The sequence below is a fragment of the Oncorhynchus mykiss genome, chromosome Y (assembly GCF_013265735.2).
Source record: "Oncorhynchus mykiss isolate Arlee chromosome Y, USDA_OmykA_1.1, whole genome shotgun sequence".
Taxonomy (NCBI): domain Eukaryota; kingdom Metazoa; phylum Chordata; class Actinopteri; order Salmoniformes; family Salmonidae; genus Oncorhynchus; species Oncorhynchus mykiss.
In genome coordinates, this window is record NC_048593.1 from 34487399 (window position 1) to 34505422 (window position 18024).

General features: G+C 46.6%; 1 protein-coding gene across 4 annotated transcripts in view; it reads left to right on the plus strand.

The window, feature by feature from the left end:
• ehbp1l1b (EH domain binding protein 1-like 1b) overlaps positions 1-18024 on the plus strand; it is a 37694-nt gene that overhangs the window by 8936 nt on the left and 10734 nt on the right. The window contains exons 2-12 of one of the 4 annotated variants that reach the window (XM_036968041.1): positions 4848-4905; positions 5036-5131; positions 5287-5340; positions 5469-5647; positions 5766-5905; positions 10482-10838; positions 11328-11384; positions 11525-11699; positions 12389-12880; positions 13151-13873; positions 14714-16549. In XM_036968041.1, the coding sequence (XP_036823936.1) occupies positions 4848-4905; positions 5036-5131; positions 5287-5340; positions 5469-5647; positions 5766-5905; positions 10482-10838; positions 11328-11384; positions 11525-11699; positions 12389-12880; positions 13151-13873; positions 14714-16549 (4167 nt within the window). Of the gene's footprint in view, positions 1-4847; positions 4906-5035; positions 5132-5286; positions 5341-5468; positions 5648-5765; positions 5906-6118; positions 6194-10481; positions 10839-11327; positions 11385-11524; positions 11700-12388; positions 12881-13150; positions 13874-14713; positions 16550-18024 lie in introns of all 4 variants that reach the window. The other 3 variants (XM_036968042.1, XM_036968043.1, XM_036968045.1) reach the window with 3 other exon arrangements.

The window sequence follows — 18024 nt, forward strand, 5'->3', positions numbered from 1 at the left end:
CTTTTGAATGCTGGCGGTGCTTTTACTCTAGTGGTAGCATGAGACGGAGTCTTCAACCCACACAAGTGGCTCAGGTAGTGCAGCTCATCCAGGATGGCACATCAATGCGAGCTGTGGCAAGAAGGTTTGCTGTGTCTGTCAGCGTAGTGTCCAGAGCATGGAGGCGCTACCAGGAGACAAGCCAGTACATCAGGAGACGTGGAGGAGGCCGTAGGAGGGCAACAACCCAGCAGCAGGACCGCTACCTCCGCCTTTGTGCAAGGAGGAGCAGGAGGAGCACTGCCAGAACCCTGCAAAATGACCTCCAGCAGGCCACAAATGTGCATGTGTCTGCTCAAACGGTCAGAAACAGACTCCATGAGGGTGGTATGAGGGCCCGATGTCCACAGGTGGGGGTTGTGCTTACAGCCCAACACCGTGCAGGACGTTTGGCATTTGCCAGAGAACACCAAGATTGGCAAATTCGCCACTGGCGCCCTATGCTCTTCACAGATGAAAGCAGGTTCACACTGAGCACGTGACAGACGTGACAGTCTGGAGACGCCGTGGAGAACGTTCTGCTGCCTACAACATCCTCCAGCATGACCGGTTTGGCGGTGGGTCAGTCATGGTGTGGGGGGGCATTTCTTTGGGGGGCCACACAGCCCTCTATGTGCTCGCCAGAGGTAGCCTGACTGCCATTAGGTACCGAGATGAGATCCTCAGACCCCTTGTGAGACCATATGCTGGTGCGGTTGGCCCTGGGTTCCTCCTAATGCAAGACAATGCTAGACCTCATGTGGCTGGAGTGTGTCAGCAGTTCCTGCAAGAGGAAGGCATTGATGCTATGGACTGGCCTGCCCATTCCCCAGACCTGAATCCAATTGAGCACATCTGGGACATCATGTCTCGCTCCATCCACCAACGCCACGTTGCACCACAGACTGTCCAGGAGTTGGCGGATGCTTTAGTCCAGGTCTGGGAGGAGATCCCTCAGGAGACCATCCTCCACCTCGTCAGGAGCATACCCAGGCGTTGTAGGGAGGTCATACAGGCACGTGGAGGCCACACAGACTACTGAGCCTCATTGCCTCATTTTGACTTGTTTTAAGGACATTACATCAAAGTTGGATCAGCCTGTAGTGTGGTTTTCCACTTTAATTTTGAGTGTGACTCCAAATCCAGACCTCCATGGCTTGATAAATTTGATTTCCATTGATCATTTTTGTGTGATTTTATTGTCAGCACATTCAACTATGTAAAGAAAAAAGTATTTAATAAGAATATTTCATTCATTCAGATCTAGGATGTGTTATTTTAGTGTTCCCTTTAGTGTTCCCTTTTTTGAGCAGTGTATAATAAAAAGAGTAGCAGCAGAGTATGTGAAGAGTGTGAAAGTGTGTCGATGTGTGTGTGTGTGTATGTGTGTGTTGGAGTGTCAGTTTAGTATGTGTGTATTGGAATTTCAGTGTAGTACAGTTGAAGTTGGAAGTTTACATACACCTTAGCCAAATACATTTAAACTCAGTTTTTCACAATTCCTGACATTCAAACCTAGTAAGAATTCCCTGTCTTAGGTCAGTTAGGATCACCACTTTATTTTAAGAATGTGAAATGTCAGAATAATAGCAGAGAGAATGATTTATTTAAGCTTTTATTTCTTTCATCACATTCCCAGTGGGTCAGAAGTTTACACTCAGCTACTATTTGATAGCATTGCCTTCAAATTGTTTAACTTGGGTCAAAAGTTTCAGGTAGCCTTCCACAATAAGTTGGTGAATTTTGGCCCATTCCTCCTGACAAAGCTGGTGTAACTGAGTTAGGTTTGTAGGCCTCCTTGCTCACACACACTTTTTCAGTTCTGCCCACAAATTCCAGGTATGTCGATATAGTTCTCGTTTTACTGTGGATACAGATACTTTTGTACCTATTTCCTCCAGCATCTTCACAAGGTCCTGTTGTTCTGGGATTGATTTGCACTTTTCGCACCAAAGTACGTTCATCTCTAGGAGACAGAACGCGTCTCCTTCCTGAGCAGTATGATGGCGTGGTCCCATGGTGTTTATACTTGCGTACTATTGTTTGTACAGATGAACGTGGTACCTTCAGGCGTTTGGAAATTGCTCCCAAGGATGAACCAGACTTGTGAAGGTCTACAATTTTTTTCTGAGGTCTGGGCTGATTTCTTTTGATTTTCCCATGATTTCAAGCAAAGAGGCACTGAGTTTGAAGGTAGGCCTTGAAATACATCCACAGGTGCACCTCCAATTGACTCAAATTATGTCAAATAGCCTATCAGAAGCTTCTAAAGCGTGACATCATTTTCTGGAATTTTCCATGCTGTTTAATGGCACAGTCAAGTTAGTGTATGTAAACTTCTGACCCATTGGAATTGTGATACAGTGAATTATAAATGCAATAATCTGTCTGTTAACAATTGTTGGAAAAATTACTTGGGTCATGCACAAAGTAGATGTCCTAACTGACTTGCCAAAACTATAGTTTGTCAACAAGAAATTTGTGGAGTGGTTGAAAAATGAGTTTTAATGACTCCAACTTAAGTGTATGTAAATCTCCGACCAGTGAGTGTATGGGTAGAGTCCAGTGAGTGTTCATAGAGCCAGTGCAAGAATATCAGTGAGAAAGAAAAGGGTGTCAATGTAAATTGTGCAGGTGGCCATTTGATGAACTGTTCAGCAGTCTTATGGCTTGGCGCTCAGGTACCGCTTGTAGTCCATTACTTGGGTGGCTGGAGTCTTTGACAATTTTTAGGGCCTTCCTCTGACTCTGCCTGGTATAAAGGTCCTGGATGGCAAGGAGTTCGGCCCCAGTGATGTCCTGGGCCGTACATACTACCCCCTTGCGGTCAGATGCCAAGCAGTTGCCATACAAAACGTTGATGCAGAAAGTCGAGATGCTCTCAATGGTGAAGCTGTCAAAGCCACGGGAAGTAGGGATGCTGAGGGATGCAGCACCCCCTGAAAAATCTGAATAATTACAAAATATTTAAAGAAACATTTTTGAATATAAAAAAAGTGCCCTGGGCCTTTAATAGTCCTGTATTAGCGGGCCGGTATAGCCGTCTGCAGCGCGAGGATATAAGTGACCATGAGGATTTTGAGGATCTGAGTGACCATGACAAATATCTTCAGCCTTCTGAAAAGGCATTGTTGTGCCTTTACAACTGTGTTGGTGTGTTTGGACCATGATATATCCTGAGTGATGTGAACACAGAAGAACTTGAAGCTCTCCAGTTGAACTGGGTATCACTTATAATAACAGAAACATGAAGAGTGATCACACTTTCCATCTCATGTTTAGTAATAAGCTGTTCTAACATGAGAACCAATGAGGGGGAGTTTTTTGTTGTTGAGAAAGCCTTACTACTGGTTGCAGCTGTCAGGGTCAAAGTCTTCAGTCTCAACAAATGATCAGTCTTGCCTCTGGTTGAGTTTATGACAGCTGGAGCATGACACAGCGGCCTTCTTTTGGTGTGAGTCATATTGGCCTCTGGTAACTCAGGAAGGAGTATGGGTGTGCTTTCTCCTGTTGTAATGGGTTTGCCTGTCCCAGTATGTCAGTCTATTTCTGTGCCCTATGATACCACAATGTTTTATAAACAACCCCCAACCCCCTGCGCTGTTGCTCTAACAATCCGAGACAGAACTGAGTGTTCCCCTGCTTTCTATGTTCTCCTAAACAGGCTGTATTAGCTCAATGACTCTCTATGTCAGTAAGGAGTCCCCTGCACTAGAGGAACTTCAATTCACTTTAGATAGATCCTACAATAGTAATATATTAAACAGGGCCTGCGTTTCACGTGCATTACAATTTACAAGCAATATTAGTGAGCAGACAGCTCAACTGTATCCCAGAATAACATGATATAGTTGTAATAAAGTGGTAGGGTCTTGTTAAAACATAAACGATCAGGATGGGAGGGTCTTCAGACTGTAGATTAAAAGTGATTGAGCAATATGAGTCCTTCCTCTTGTGAGGTACCCTGCCCCCAGAGGCCTCAAGAAAGCAGTGCCATTGGCCTTAATGCACCCTCCTTCCATTATTCCTGTGTTGCAGAAGCCCGAGCTTCTCCATCTAACAAACACAAGAGGCAAACCAAGGGTTGGAAACTTCTCCCAGTCAGTGGAGACCGAGCAACACTTGTATAATATTACACATTGAGGACCGATAGAATAGCAATACATCTGACAAACAGTCAAACATTTGTGTAGGCCTATGACATATTTCATGAATGCATTATGTCATGTAAAATAGATTCCGAGATTTACTTTAGACAGACACACACACAGGCACACACACAGACACACACACAGACACACACACAGACACACACACACACACACACACACACACACACATACACACACACACACACACACACACACACACACACACACACACACACACACACACACACACACACACACACACACACACACACACACATGCTGTGTCTCTTCCAGCCTTTGGGTTGTGTGTATTGGGTTCCAGCTGATTGTCTGCTATCCACCCTCTTCGTCATCTGTTGTGGAATAGAACATCTGTTAGGGCACGATTCCCTTGCGTTGTTCAGTTTGTGTAAAACAAACGGTTTCTTTGGAGTTAAACCACCAGGGATGACACTGACTGGGGAAGCAGTCCCGTTCTTCTCAGAAAATTGTTTCATAACAAATAACAGAGAACTTGTGTGTTGGTGTTTGTATTAGTGTTTTTGTGGAAATTATTACATTGAAACGGCATAGAAGATAACTTATGCTGAATTATGTAAGGACTAAAATAATCTACAAAACAATTTATTGCATTTCTCACTGTTTCTTGTCTCGTTGTCCCTTTTTGTTTGATTTTAGGCAACCAGATAAAGTCAGGGTGGTTTGGACCAGAAGAAATAGGCGTATGTGCTCTAAGGTAAATACTCACTATGGTTTTACTTACCTCAAGTCAGCACATCTCTTATCCCACCAGGATGGCAGGGATGCATTTCCATCATTTGTATCATGTTTTGATGTAGTCTTGTTGTCTTGATCTCTCTCTTTAGCTTCATGGATGGCAGCCGGGCATCAAGAACCCCTACAGGGGGATGGTGGTTTGGCCCGTACCTGAAAACGTGGATATCTCCCTCACACTCTTCAGGGTAAATATCATCCCATGGGTATTCATGAGTACACTGCACCATAGATATTTGCTTCTGTGATAAATAATCTTTAGACATTTCTAATGTAAATTGACAACGTACAACAACATGTGTCCTTTCCCCCTGTCATTTCCATCTCTGTACTTACCCACTAGGATCCCCATTCTGATGTGTTTGAAGACAAAGACTGGACATTTGTCATTGAGAGTGTGAGTGTACTTTCTGACTCCATCTAATACAATATCTCATAGCATTGAAATATAGAAGTTCTTTAAAGATCATCTAATGGTACCACTAAAGCCCACTCATGAATGTATCCCTGCTGCTTGCCTTGCAGGAGACAAAGGGTCAACGTAAGGTCTTGGCTGCAGTGGACGTGAACATGAAGAAGTTTGCCAGTGCCACTCCCACTCAGCAAGACCTGACATTGAAGCTGAAGCCCCTGTCTGTCAAGGTGCTGGAGGCCACTCTGAAGCTCTCCCTGTCCTGTGTGTTTCTCAGAGAGGGGAAAGCCACGTGAGTCCATCCCATAATATCCCACTAATGATAGATTCATAATTACCACTACAGTAATAACATCAGTAATGACTTCATTATGTATTTTAGATGACAATGCTGTGTTACTCTCCCACAGGGACGAAGACATGCAGAGCCTGGCCAGTCTGATGAGTGTCAAACCCACAGACATCGGTAACCTTGACGACTTCAACGAGAGTGATGAGGAGGAAGACAGGAGGTCTAGTGCTGGAGCTAGCATTAGCAAAGCTGCCGCAGGTACTGTACACTTCAATTATACACTCATACATACATTGTCAGATAAAACCTTACCTTCTTTGATGCTTTCTGTTGTTCATCTCTCTATTTGATGCTTTCCTTTCTCTCCAATAAATAATGGCATCCCCACTCTATCGCTTCATTTTTTAAAAGTCTATCTCCTGTCCCTTCTTTTTAATTCTCATTGTTTTCTTTCACCACTTTCTCTGCCAGCTCCTCTCCCTCCTGCTTGCCCGGTGCCTCCCCCGGGAAGGAGGCCTGCACCTCTAAAGAAACCCCCTGGCATAGGTACCCTGCCTCTCTTCCCCTTGTTCTGTTCTTCATCTTGTTCTGGCCTAGAGCTGATGGATGCACCAGTTCCATTAGTTCCACCAGTTCCATCAGTTCTATCAGTTCCATCATTTCCCCCAGTTCCATCAGTTCCATAATTTCCCCCAGTTCCATCAGTTCCATCAGTTCCCCCAGTTCCATCAGTTCTACCAGTTCCACCAGTTCCCCCAGTTCCATCAGTTCCATTAGTTCCCCCAGTTCCATCATTTCCCCCAGTTCCCCCAGTTCCATCAGTTCCATCAGTTCCATTAGTTCCACCAGTTCCACCAGTTCCATCAATTCCATCAGTTCCACCAGTTCCATCAGTTCCATTAGTTCCATCAGTTCCACCAGTTCCATCAATTCCATCAGTTCCACCAGTTCCATCAGTTCCACCAGTTCCACCAGTTGCACCAGTTCCCCCAGTTCCATCAGTTCCATTAGTTCCATCAGTTCCACCAGTTCCACCAGTTCCATCAGTTCCACCAGTTCCACCAGTTCCATCAGTTCCACCAGTTCTACAAGTTCCATTAGTTCCACCAGTTCCATCAATTCCATCAGTTCCACCAGTTCCATCAGTTCCACCAGTTCCACCAGTTCCATTAGTTCCACCAGTTCCACCAGTTCCATCAATTCCATCAGTTCCACCAGTTCCATCAGTTCCACCAGTTCTACCAGTTCCATTAGTTCCACCAGTTCCATCAATTCCATCAGTTCCACCAGTTCCATTAGTTCCACCAGTTCCATCAATTCCATCAGTTCCACCAGTTCCATTAGTTCCACCAGTTCCATCAGTTCTATCAGTTCCATCATTTCCCCCAGTTCCATCAGTTCCATCATTTCCCCCAGTTCCATCAGTTCCATCAGTTCCCCCAGTTCCATCAGTTCTACCAGTTCCACCAGTTCCCCCAGTTCCATCAGTTCCATTAGTTCCCCCAGTTCCATCATTTCCCCCAGTTCCCCCAGTTCCATCAGTTCCATCAGTTCCATTAGTTCCACCAGTTCTATCAGTTCCATCAATTCCATCAGTTCCACCAGTTCCATCAGTTCCATTAGTTCCATCAGTTCCACCAGTTCCATCAGTTCCATCAGTTCCACCAGTTCCATAAGTTCCACCAGTTGCACCAGTTCCCCCAGTTCCATCAGTTCCATTAGTTCCATCAGTTCCACCAGTTCCACCAGTTCCATTAGTTCCACCAGTTCCATCAATTCCATCAGTTCCACCAGTTCCATCAGTTCCACCAGTTCCATTAGTTCCCCCAGTTCCACCAGTTCCATTAGTTCCCCCAGTTCCATCAGTTCCCTCAGTTCCCTCAGTTCCACCAGTTCTACCAGTTCTACCAGTTCCATCAGTTCCACCAGTTCCATCAGTTCTATCAGCCTCTGTGCCATTAGTGTCCCTAGGAGCCCCAGTTCCCTCAGTGCCAGTCTTTACCCACTATCAACCACTGCTCAAAAGCTCTATCAGTTCCATCAATTCCATCAGTTCCACCAGTTCCATCAGTTCCATTAGTTCCATCAGTTCCACCAGTTCCATCAGTTCCATCAGTTCCACCAGTTCCATCAGTTCCACCAGTTGCACCAGTTCCCCCAGTTCCATCAGTTCCATTAGTTCCATCAATTCCATCAGTTCCACCAGTTCTACCAGTTCCATTAGTTCCACCAGTTCCATCAATTCCATCAGTTCCACCAGTTCCATTAGTTCCACCAGTTCCATCAATTCCATCAGTTCCACCAGTTCCATTAGTTCCACCAGTTCCATCAGTTCTATCAGTTCCATCATTTCCCCCAGTTCCATCAGTTCCATCATTTCCCCCAGTTCCATCAGTTCCATCAGTTCCCCCAGTTCCATCAGTTCTACCAGTTCCACCAGTTCCCCCAGTTCCATCAGTTCCATTAGTTCCCCCAGTTCCATCATTTCCCCCAGTTCCCCCAGTTCCATCAGTTCCATCAGTTCCATTAGTTCCACCAGTTCTATCAGTTCCATCAATTCGATCAGTTCCATTAGTTCCATCAGTTCCACCAGTTCCATCAGTTCCATCAGTTCCACCAGTTCCATCAGTTCCACCAGTTGCACCAGTTCCCCCAGTTCCATCAGTTCCATTAGTTCCACCAGTTCCACCAGTTCCATTAGTTCCACCAGTTCCATCAATTCCATCAGTTCCACCAGTTCCATCAGTTCCACCAGTTCCATTAGTTCCCCCAGTTCCACCAGTTCCATTAGTTCCCCCAGTTCCATCAGTTCCCTCAGTTCCCTCAGTTCCACCAGTTCTACCAGTTCTACCAGTTCCATCAGTTCCACCAGTTCCATCAGTTCTATCAGCCTCTGTGCCATTAGTGTCCCTAGGAGCCCCAGTTCCCTCAGTGCCAGTCTTTACCCACTATCAACCACTGCTCAAAAGCTTCCGTCCCAGCTGCGGCTCAGGTACCTCCAGCCAGGCAGATAGACTGAATGATGCTGCCTTAACAAGTGATTACTGAAGCTTCACTTCTTTCTCAATCTGCATGATGGTACTCCCTGATTTACCTATGAATTGCTTTGAATTATTTTCAACATAAGTATCACCCAGCAAGAGCATGCTGTAGGTTTGTCTGGCCTGTCTAATGAGAGTGATTTTGAGCAACATAGAAATGATTAGTAGCATCAACCAGGGGCACTTTTGAACCTGTTTGCTTTCGTTTAAGACTTCCAGTGTTACTGTAAGATAACAGAAATGTTCTCTGCAGTATTAACAGGAAATTGTGGTTTAGAAAAAGTCAAAGTAACATCAGTGCACGTCTTAAGGCATCCCTCTTTCCACCAGGTCATCGCTCTCACTCATTGGTTTCTGCTATTTATCTTCCTTCTTTCGACCAGGTCATCGCTCTCACTCATTGGTTTCTGCTATTTATCTTCCCTCTTTACACCAGGTCATCTCTCTCACTCATTGGTTTCTGCTATTTATCTTCCCTCTTTCCACCAGGTCATCGCTCTCACTCATTGGTTTCTGCTATTTATCTTCCCTCTTTCCAGCAGGTCATCGCTCTCACTCATTGGTTTCTGCTATTTCTCTTCCCTCTTTCCACCAGGTCATCGCTCTCACTCATTGGTTTCTGCTATTTATCTTCCTTCTTTCGACCAGGTCATCGCTCTCACTCATTGGTTTCTGCTATTTATCTTCCCTCTTTACACCAGGTCATCTCTCTCACTCATTGGTTTCTGCTATTTATCTTCCCTCTTTCCACCAGGTCATCGCTCTCACTCATTGGTTTCTGCTATTTATCTTCCCTCTTTCCAGCAGGTCATCGCTCTCACTCATTGGTTTCTGCTATTTCTCTTCCCTCTTTCCACCAGGTCATCGCTCTCACTCATTGGTTTCTGCTATTTATCTTCCCTCTTTTCCCTTTCCTTTCCTTGTTGCTGCTAGTACCTGGGTCTTTTCTCAGTAGTCTCCCAGGGGCTCTGAGTGGCCCTGCAGTGGACTTGAAGCCTCGGGGTGTTAGCATCTCTCAACCCCCCTCCGACCCACAGAGAGGTACCAGACACATGGCAGTTCATAGGTCAAAGGCCACCTACTTTATCACATTAGCCATTATATGTCTTTAAGTTTGACTCATAGAGGTTTGAGTGTCTCATGCTGTACTTTTTCTTACACTATCATATTTCTGTCCTCTCCTGTCCTTTATGACTGATGCCCACCCCCCCACCCCCCTCTTCCTCTACAGCAGATCGCTCAAATGTCTTCAGACCTCAGATTGTTTCAACTTATCAGCGTCCCTCCTCCCCCTCTATCTTTTCCGCTGCTGCTTCTCCTCAAGATAAAAACCCTTTTACTGCCCTATCCCAGCCAGACCCACCGCTCCCGAAACCCCAGCTCCCAAACCCTGAGCCAGGTAGCCAAAGCTGATAACTTTGTGTTACTTCTGTAGTTATACTGTAGATTGTGTAGCTTGTTTCTCTTCGGTTGTATTATATTGGAGCGTGAGACAAGCTGACTTGCTGCTATGTCTTCACTCTTAATTCTGGTTGCTGAACTAATTATATCATTTTTCTCTTCTCCCTTCCTTTGTTTACCTACAATCTTTGACTTACAATTCTGTTTCTCTTTCTCTCTCTCGCTCTCTCTCTTTCTCGCTCTCCCTCTTTCTCGCTCCCTCTTTCTCGCTCCCTCTCTCTCTCTCTCTCTCTCGCTCTCTCTCTCGCTCTCTCTCTCACTCTCTCTCTCTCTCTCTCATCCCACCCCTACTCTCTCTCTGTCGATCCCCTTCATCACCTCTCTTCTCTCAGTCCGGCAGAGGGAGTGGGGGAGGCCAAGGCCTGTGTCAGGCCCCTCTGGCCTGTCCCCCTCCTATTTCTGTCCCTCTCCCAGAGATGCCATGGCCCCTATCCCCCCTGTACTCCTGTTGACTAGCCTAGACCTGGATGCCCTGTGTAACCCTCACTCTCCTCCCCTTTCCATCCCCTTCCCTAAGTCCTCACCTCCTGTCAAATGTCTTTTCTCTCACAACCCTCCAACTCCTCACCCTAACACCCACCATAAACTTGCCCTAGTTGTTGCCCCTCTCTCTCACCCTCTACCCAAGCCTGTCCCTCTGCTTCCTGCTACTGTCCCTGCCTCAGCTGTTCTCACTGCCTCCCAGTCAGGTACTGAACTAACAGGTCTCACAGCATGAAAACCATTAGGACATGGGAGGGCAACTAGCTCCAAGACGTCAGCCTAGTTTCATCAATAAAACCATTCTGGACAGTTTGTCCCTTGCCCGACACTACCTGTTGGCAAAGCACTGAGACAACCACAGTATTCCACGGCCAAATGTAGCTTTAACTCAATTCATTTCAATGCCTGTGAGCAGTGCTGAAGGCACAGTACCAATGAAGTGGTGTACTTAGCTAAGAATATATCCTGCACAAAGTACCTGTTGTCTGTAGACAGAATGACACATTCTGCTGCATATGTAATGGAGTAGAACGTTCTGTTACTGCTGCCAGTAAAATATCAGTTCTAACAACACTTACATACTGTATAAATCATGTTGTGCACTGTTGAGTGCCGTAATTGTACACACTGAAATAACATAATATTGTACGTTATCCCCATGACATGATGTGTGTCGATGTGTGCGTGTTTTACAGAGCTACAGAGGGAGTTGAAGACTCTCACAGAAGAGGACTACCATAGTCCTACTCTTGGTGAGACATTCTGCCATGTTCTCACTATAGTTATACTATCAGTCTAATGTGCAAACTGTACTAACCCCTGATCACACCCCCTCGGGTCTTATTGCTTAATTATAGCATAATCTATATGTTTTACTCCCTGATTGCTCTAGGTCCGAAACTGTCAGAGCAGCAGACGGCGTCTGTGTCCAGTGAGACCGTTCCCCTGGCTCTGAGAGGGGACGAGTCTCCTCACTCCCCCAGGACCGTTGGCGCCATCAGGATCACGAACCAACAAGCCTCTGCTGAGAAAGCTGTGGGGTTGAAAGATGCCAGTACTATTAAAGGGTGAGTTCCTAGGGATGGTACACCGTACATACAGCCACTTCACAGCTTTTTAAATGGAGTTGTTGCTGTCTTGTTGCTGTGTGATGTAGTAGGCAGTGGTATTCAAAGTCGGGGTCTAGTGGGGTCACTGGGGATCTGCAGCGGTGTCGGCAAAATTAACAAAAAGTAAGAGTACAGATTATTGTATGGGACAATATCCAAACGTTTTAGAGAAAGATTATTTGAAAAATAATAATGAATTGAAAGTTATTTGTTGGTGTAAAAATAGCCTTTTTCGTCTCTATTGATTGCTATAATTTTTTGCCTAACCATAAAATGGATGCCAATGGATACAAAAGTTTTATGGAGTAAAAGGAACCATTGCCATGATTTCAGCTTTACAGCAATAGTGCAGAGACACGCTGTAATCTGACCTCCTGCTTGATGGATCCCTGTTGATTCATAAAGGGCAGAAATAGGCCTATGTATGGCCTCAAACAGGGAGGATTGGTAAAGAGTGGCAACATATTACTCACCCCCTCCCCTTTGTCTTGTTACACCTACTTTCATTTCACCTTCTATAAAGCACAACCCTCCCTAACACTACTGGTTCATGACCCTGCCAATGTGTGTGACCTGCCTGCTGTGTTCCCCGCAACCTCCCTGCTCTCAACGTCTGAGCTCTGACACCAAGTATCTTTGTTCCTCAGTTCTGGGCAAGATGGCGACCTAGCAACTGGTGTTCCTGGCCCTATTCACACAGAAGTCTCAGCAGAGCTTATTCCAGCACTCCCTCCTCCATGGCCTTTCTCTAGCCCAGAGACAGAAGCACCAGAGAGCACTACCCCTAAAGAGCCTTCTACCAACAACCTGGGAGCTTTTAGTGCTGATAACATGCCATTGGCTGAAAAGAAGCCTGACTTTAAACAGGAATCCAATGAGACCAAAGAAGTGCCTTCTCAACCTGCCAAACCAGAGGACAACTCTGCCTCAACCCCGGGCGAAAAACCTTTTAGTGCAGACAAGCCGCCATTGGCTGAGCTCGACCTTGATGACATAATCATAGAGACGCCTGATCCGTCAGTCATGGCCGGTAACTTATTTTTGGAGGACAATGCAGATGAAGAAACATCAAAAGTGGGCGCAGTAAAGAGGTCACCATTCAGCCCCTTGATGACTGGAATGGATCATCAGGATGGAGGGTAAGTGTGACATTCCGTAGACAAGCACACACTAACACTGTGCTGCAGTTTCATCCTTTTTCCTCATCCTCATGTGATGATGTATAATAACATGTCATCCTTACATCCTTAACACAAAAAATATGTTTGCCATTGCAAGTGTACTCACACACGTGCACATATATACACACACACACACACGGACGCGCATGCACACACACACGCGCGCACTTCTGAGAATAATATCTCCATTGATGCTCAGACCCTTAACATCAATGTCCCTTTCCACAGTGTTGAACGGACAGCTGATCCAGAGTCAACTGGAGTGCCAACATCAATGGAGCTCCACGTAGAGCACGGCCCAGTTGACACAAAGACACTTCCAGAGATTGGAAACATCACGTGTGGAGATGCAGCTGAGAAGCACGCCAAAGGCCTAGAGCAGCCCGTTGATAAGAAGCACGGGAAACAGAGCCCAGTGCCTCATTCACCTTGTTTATATGACCTCAACAGGTCAGATGAAGACAAGGAAAATTTGAAAAGCATGGCTGCTCTGAAGGCAGTTCCTCCCAGCAAAGACAAGGAAATTATGAAAAGCATGGCTGCCCTGAAGGCAGGTCCTCCCAGCAAAGACAAGGAAATTATGAAAAACATGGCTGCTCTGAAGGCAGGTCCTCCCAGCAAAGACAAGGAAATGATGAAAAGCATGGCTGCCCTGAAGGCAGGTCCTCCCAGCAAAGACAAGGAAATGAAAATGCCAATCAAAGCGAAAAGGCCGTCATGGACTGAGGAGGTTATGGGCTCCAAAGAGAATGATAAGAAACATATGGACCATCAACCCCGGGATGAGAAGGCCTCATTATCACAAGCTGATGAGCACAAATCAGCCACTCTAGAAGTTCAAGTGAACAAGAGTGTAGAGGAGTCACATAGTTCTGAATGGAACGCAGCGAAAGAGGAGGCAGGCGTTTTGGAAGAACACAGAAGAGATGCTAACTGTGTTCTGAAAGAGCGGTAAGTGAGAGCACATCTTATTAGCATTTTCCTCTCTACGAAATGTCCTTTAACCTTGTCAACCTTTCTATTGTCTAACTCTCATTTCCTCTGTCACACTCCATGTCCTGTTCCATGTCACCTTCGGTCTCTCTTTCAGTTCTTCTGACCATGTGTCATCAAAAGCAGAAACAATTCCCTTATCAGGCAGTGTCAGTGTAGATAAAACCATAGAAGTAGATGTACTATCAAACAGTAGTTATTCCATTTCTATGGGTAAAACCATGGATGCTACTCCAGTAAGCCTAGAGACACCCAAAATGTCTGATCCCCCGCAATATGAAGTCCTTGAACCTATGATCCAATTGAGATTCACATTATACACCATAGCTGAGGATGCAATGGAGAATGTAGAACTGCCAGAGAAGACAGACCCACAGCCTCAGCCTCCAACAGTGGCCCTGGAGCAGCCAGAGGTTCCACTCTGGAAGGCCTAATGAGCTAATGATCAGGAACCAGAGCAGGACTCTGGAGAAGTGATGATCAAAGATGAAGTCCTCAGGGAGGAACAGGGGGAAGTAGATGAGAACATGTTAGTGCCAGATGTAGAATCACTGGAGACAGGGTAAGTGTGGAAGGAAGGGAGGCATCTCTATAACACTGAGAGTAATTGATGACTTCAGGGATACCCCAGTTCAAGTTTACCATATATGTGTGAATTATGGTCTGGTGGTAATCCTTGGCAATAGTTCAAATGTAAGACAATGCCTGGCCCTGTCCTACAGTTATTTTGAGTGTCTGATCTGTAAGTATTCACTGTGTCATAATACTGATGTCCTTCACATATGTTTGCCCTCTCAGCTCAGACAACGATGTTAAACCAGAAGCTGCTATTATCAGAGTTGAGGGTCACAAGCAAATCATCTCAGATGAATCAGAGCTGCTCCAGATGCCAGCTTCCCCAGAGCCCACTACACAGTCTTCAGCTTCCCCAGAGCCCACTACACAGTCTTCAGCTTCCCCAGAGCCCACTGCCCAGTCTTCTGCTACCTCAAAGCCCACTGCCCAGTCTTCTGCTACCCCAGAGCCCACTGCCCAGTCTTCTGCTACCCCAGAGCCCACTGCCCAGTCTTCTGCTACCCCAGAGCCCACTACCCAGTCTTCTGCTACCCCAGAGCCCACTGCCCAGTCTTCTGCTACCCCAGAGCCCACTGCCCAGTCTTCTGCTACCCCAGAGCCCACTGCCCAGTCTTCTGCTACCCCAGAGCCCACTACCCAGTCTTCTGCTACCCCAGAGCCCACAGTGACCCAGTCTTCTGCTACCCCAGAGCCCACTACCCAGTCTTCTGCTACCCCAGAGCCCACTACCCAGTCTTCTGCTACCCCAGAGCCCACTGCCCAGTCTTCTGCTACCCCAGAGCCCACTACCCAGTCTTCTGCTACCCCAGAGCCCACTGCCCAGTCTTCTGCTACCCCAGAGCCCACTACCCAGTCTTCTGCTACCCCAGAGCCCACAGTGACCCAGTCTTCTGCTACCCCAGAGCCCACTACCCAGTCTTCTGCTACCCCAGAGCCCACTACTCAGTCTTCTGCTACCCCAGAGCCCACTGCCCAGTCGTCTGCTACCCCAGAGCCCACTACCCAGTCTTCTGCTACCCCAGAGCCCACTACCCAGTCTTCTGCTACCCCAGAGCCCACTGCCCAGTCTTCTGCTACCCCAGAGCCCACTACCCAGTCTACAGCTACCCCAGAGCCCACTACCCAGTCTTCTGCTACCCCAGGGCCCACTACCCAGTCATATGCTACTCCAGAGCCCACTACCCAGTCTTCTGCTACCCCAGAGCCCACTGCCCAGTCTTCTGCTACCCCAGAGCCCACTACCCAGTCTTCTGCTACCCCAGAGCCCACTGCCCAGTCTTCTGCTACCCCAGAGCCCACTACCCGGTCTTCTGCTACCCCAGAGCCCACTACCCAGTCTTCTGCTACCCCAGAGCCCACTGCCCAGTCTTCTGCTACCCCAGAGCCCACTACCCAGTCTTCTGCTACCCCAGAGCCCACTGCCCAGTCTTCTGCTACCCCAGAGCCCACTACCCAGTCTACAGCTACCCCAGAGCCCACTACCCAGTCTTCTGCTACCCCAGGGCCCACTACCCAGTCATATGCTACTCCAGAGCCCACTACCCAGTCTTCTGCTACCCCAGAGCCCACTGCCCAGTCTTCTGCTACCCCAGAGCCCACTACCCAGTCTTCTGCTACCCCAGAGCCCACTGCCCAGTCTTCTGCTACCCCAGATCCCACTACCCAGTCTTCTGCTACCCCAGAGCCCACAGTGACCCAGTCTTCTGAATCACTTAGAAAACAGATGATTGAAGAGGAAAATGGTAAAGATAGTGTACCGTCAATATTGACTACACCCCTCCTGGATCTCCCTGCGAAGGCTGTCGGTAGCTTCACCATGGAGCGCACATTGCTGTTAGACACGCCTGTGTCAGTGGAAGGAGACATTTCTCCAGCTGCAGAGTCAGATGTTAAGAAGAAAGAGGGGCCGTGCGATATGAAGCGTCCTCCCAGTAGGGAGGCTGTAACTGAGGCAGAAAGGCCTCTGCGGGCTACTTTAGAGGAGGAAACTAAGGAGAAGGGGACAGAGGGAGTAGGCATGAGCACATTGGAGCCAACAAAGAATACCTTGCAAACAGGGTAAGTTACTGGGGGTTGAACACATCACAGCATGGCATAAAGTGTCTGTGAGGCACATTTACACTAGACATACATAATTGTGGTGGTGTTGACATTTTAAAAATGTTTTAATGCTCGCCAACAAGTGCCAATAACACTGCGTTTAGGCCATAACTTTTCTGGAGACTAGTCATTTTCCCCATATTAGAAGTCATTACCTATGGATCATGACTCTATGGATTCCAGTCCTTCTGTTGGTTTCAGATTAGTGTCCAATCAAGTGTGTCATTTCATATCTGTATCCGTGGCAGCCCATCTAGACAGGTGTCTGTAACAGAGATCTACATTACTGAGTACCTATAGGACATTTTCCTCCCATCTCCCTCTGAGTAAAATAGAGAAACATACATTTACTTTCACTGTGACAGTTCAGGACCCTTTGACACACCATTGACTGAGGAGGCCCAATTCACCATTCTAAGAAAAATAGATTGTATCTGGAAAAATGTGCTGTTGTCCACACTGAGTGTGAGGAAGGTGCAAGTCAGTCAGGTTCTTCCATGTTCTGCCCTGGACATCCCAACAATGAGCAGCAGGTAGATCCAGGGTTCGAAGAAGAGCGCTGAGAGAACATTGGAGGTGTTGGAAGATGAGCAGGTTTTGGACAGGCTGCTGTAGCTGTACAGGAGGAGGGTCTTGATGTTGATGTCTTCATGAGAGCATTAGTGGGTGCCCTGTTCATTTTAGTCATTTAGCAGATGCTCTTATCAAGAGCGACTACCAGGAGCAATTAGAGTTAAGTGCCTTGCTCCAGGGGCACATCGGCAGATTGTTCACCTAGTCGGTTCGGGGACACAAACCAGCGACCTTTAGGTTACTGGCCCAACGCTCTTAACCACTAGGCTACCTACCGCCTGTACAGAGGGTAACTCTGAGAGGCAACCGAGGCTTACTCAGCTTTGTCAGCTTTGATCAGCATGGCCACAGACATTTTAGGGACATTTAGTACCCTTGCTTGTAAAAGCATGTTAGCAATAAGATCCAAAGCTTGAATGACAAAAAGTTTGTTTATACCATTTTTACAGATTTCAGATCTATGTGTATAAAGATTGGATGGAAATATGAACAAGTAGTAGGTGTCCAACTATGTCACCTTGAAATGTGTCTTAAAGTCTGCATCTTCCATGCCTGCTGTAAATGTAACCTAAAAACATAGTTCAAATATCCCCATTCTCTAGTTATGAGACCTTGACTTCCATACTTCAGCCATCTGGACCAATGTCTAATGACAACGTGGTCTCAGAGCATTTCGTATTATTCTGTACGTAAATCAGAGAGCCGCCATTTAGTAGTTTCGTATGGTATGTTTTAATTTGTGGATATCCATCATCCATTTCGTATGCTATGAATTACAATTTGTATTATTTGTTATGAATTGCAATTTGTATTATTTGTTACAAATTGCAATTCATATCATTTGTTACGAATTGTAATTC